The 2503-nt window shown below is 57.0% G+C and overlaps 2 protein-coding genes across 3 annotated transcripts in view; one reads left to right on the top strand and one right to left on the bottom strand.

The window, feature by feature from the left end:
* LOC113216126 (sphingomyelin phosphodiesterase) overlaps positions 1–2503 on the bottom strand; it is a gene marked incomplete in the record, with an annotated part of 18675 nt that overhangs the window by 8021 nt on the left and 8151 nt on the right.
* LOC113216078 (uncharacterized) lies at positions 287–2503 on the top strand. 2 transcript variants are annotated; one of them, XM_052265097.1, is made up of 5 exons: positions 287–522; positions 599–810; positions 937–1188; positions 1281–1442; positions 2107–2503. In XM_052265097.1, the coding sequence occupies exons 3-5, from the start codon at positions 955–957 to the stop codon at positions 2287–2289; spliced, it is 579 nt and encodes a 192-aa protein (XP_052121057.1). In that variant the 5' UTR covers positions 287–522; positions 599–810; positions 937–954; the 3' UTR covers positions 2290–2503. The 2 variants fall into 2 exon arrangements, with proteins under 2 accessions (XP_052121057.1, XP_052121056.1); XM_052265096.1 differs by having other exon boundaries at positions 915–1188.

Below are 2503 nucleotides of genomic sequence, written 5' to 3'. Positions count from 1 at the left end.
ACCATAGGCTCAGCGACCGCTCAAGGGAAGCGCCCTTCTTTTGCTGTGCCTCGCCGCCCGACCGCGGCCGCCCCCTCCCCGACCCTCGCCGCCCCCGCGCTGCACCCCCGTGTTGTGGCGTGGCTGCAGCCTTGTGCAAGGTCCTCGCCAGGGTCGCAACACACCGAACAGGTGGGCGCCGCCGGGGGCCTCGCGGCGGGTAGCGCTGGGCCCTGGCCGGCCCGTGCAACATGCAAATCACACAACCGCCTTATGAGGTCTCCCCCTTCCCCTCCCCTCCTCCTCCGCGCACGAGGGACGAGGGCGGCCCTGCGTCACGTGGCGCCCAGCCGTCTGATTCAGAACAGCGTTCAAGAGGGGCTCTCCTATACCTCCCGTGTAGCTCCGTCCTTGTTGCACTCATAGTGCAGGTAGCACCCCATCCCGCCCCGCCTTGGCGCGCCAACCAGCGTCCCGCATATCAGCCGTGATCGGGGACCAAAGGCAGCGCGCCCAATTTATCAACGCGCACGCCAAGGCAGAGTATGTCAACGCGCACGCCAAGGCAGATTATGTTAACACGCACGCAATCCGGTCGTCATGCATTGTTTTTTTCCAGCCGTAGCTGCCTCGCCGCGCTCGCCGCGTGCCCTACGTGAGCAGGATGAGCAGCTTTGTCTGCTTTTGATCGCGGCCCGGGGGGCCCCGGCGTGCCACGCTCGCGTGCTCGCTATCGCGCTCCACTCCCTCGTCGCGCGCGGACCATGTCGTCTGCCTGATTCGCTGCCGCGTCGCAAACGGACACCGCCGGACCGCCGCGGGGTGCGCAAGGTGCGTTGCATATACCTGCTCATTTTTGAAACAAAGAAAAAATCTAGGAAAACTCCAGAGCGGACGGTGATGCGTTTCGAGAGACTCAACTTAATCGGAAACAGCCAAGCAAACGATTGCTTTTAGACCTGGAGGTATGCGGCAATGTCGTTCCGGCTGGCCAGACCGCTGCTCGTCGCTGCCCTGGCCCTGGCCCTTTACGTCTGCGGCTCAACCCCGGCGGCGTTGTTTGGCGATGTCATCCCGATGGACATCAAGTCGTGCCCGTCAACGCCTGACATAATGCAGTTGAACAACTTCAGCACGTACCGGATCGGCAATTCGTTCCTCGCCTCGCTCATCATAGATGTACCCAGGGCGGTGGCTTACTTTAGCAAGGTGCGCCTGTCTACGACTTGCCATCAGCACATGGACTCTAGGCAAGCCTAGACGGAGGGCGCGGCCTCTTTTTGATATCGTGATGTCCTCAGATGGCGTTAAAGTTGACGCAGTGTCCGACCGGCGCGCCCTGCAAGCAATTCTACACACTGAGGTACAGCTCAGGCGTCTGCAACTTGTTAAAGGACCGGAACGCCTTCTGGGGCCCCGCCTTTACGGACGCCGAGCCGCCCATGCGCTGCCCGTTGGAGAAGGTATGAAACAGGTGTGTTTTGCATACCCATTCATGTGTATTGATTGTCAGCCATGTGTTACGTGGTGTGGCTGCCGAGAAAATTCTAGTTTTGAGTTGCATGGTAGTGTAGCAGAAGGAGGGGAGCCTTTGGAGGGTGGAAGCTGTGGCCAGAGTGACTGCTGCCTGCCTTGGTTACACCTCGGCCTCTGGTGGGTTGCATCTTTACTGTTCGGGACTCTTTAGTGGGTGGTACTATTCTACTATTTCTACTATTGATGATTCGTCGTACACGGGGGGCCGTGTCTGCTAGGACCCGGACCCCGGACGCCACCACGCCCGCGTGGTCGTGGTGGGGCCCGGCGTGTCGCGTTAGAGAGCGGCAAAATCTGGACAATACATTGGGAACAGGTCGCACGACGCGTGTCCGCATAGTAACGGACCTCGTTGGTGTGGGGACCCACCACACGAAGGGGGCTTTACTATAAATGCAAATCATACACCAATTTTTCTGCTTTTACTGGATTATTTTTTCCCCGATTTTCTCTGATTTTTAGTTTTAACCTGTACTGATTTGTTTCTGACTTTTTAATCGAATTTTACTCGACTCATTTCTGATTTTTTCGTGACTTCGATTGGGGGGTTTGTGCTGGAGCTCAAGACTTGTGTTTGCATTCACTTCTCAGAGGGTTTACATTCTGCGGAACGCCACCTTGTCCGTCGAAAAATTCGCTATCTTGTTCAGAGCGATCAGCCCGACGGCTCTTCGCGAGGCCCTGTGGAGCTCAAAGCTGGAAGTGTGGGACGAGAAGGACAAGCTGCTGGTGTGCGCCATTATCAAGGTCAAGTACTTGGAAAGAAAGCAGTAGTGGAAGTAACTAATGTGTTCGGTGCACAGCACCCAATCAACGTGTTAGCAAACGCGTCTGTCTCAGAGGCGAGGCGGCAAAGGATTTTGACGCCCGAGATTCTCGGCGGGGACTTTTGTACTTTTGTACCTCGTCGCCTGATGTCTGCCCGACGCTCGTGCGTTATCTCCGGGCTGCGTCTGTTTTTAAAAGTACCGTCTTCAAAGAAAAAAAT

This window comes from Frankliniella occidentalis, unplaced genomic scaffold, assembly GCF_000697945.3.
Source record: "Frankliniella occidentalis isolate FOCC.00 unplaced genomic scaffold, Focc_3.1 Scaffold23, whole genome shotgun sequence".
Classification (NCBI taxonomy): domain Eukaryota; kingdom Metazoa; phylum Arthropoda; class Insecta; order Thysanoptera; family Thripidae; genus Frankliniella; species Frankliniella occidentalis.
Note: the sequence above shows the minus strand (reverse complement) of the source record. Positions and strands in the feature narration are given on the sequence as shown.

Coding starts and splice junctions, on each gene's coding strand:
- LOC113216078 (XM_052265097.1), top strand. CDS start 955: ATGTCGTTCCGGCTGGCCAGACCGCTGCTCGTCGCTGCCCTGGCCCTG. Junction 1,189..1,280: donor CGGTGGCTTACTTTAGCAAG/GTGCGCCTGTCT, acceptor TGATGTCCTCAG/ATGGCGTTAAAGTTGACGCA. Junction 1,443..2,106: donor TGCGCTGCCCGTTGGAGAAG/GTATGAAACAGG, acceptor TTCACTTCTCAG/AGGGTTTACATTCTGCGGAA.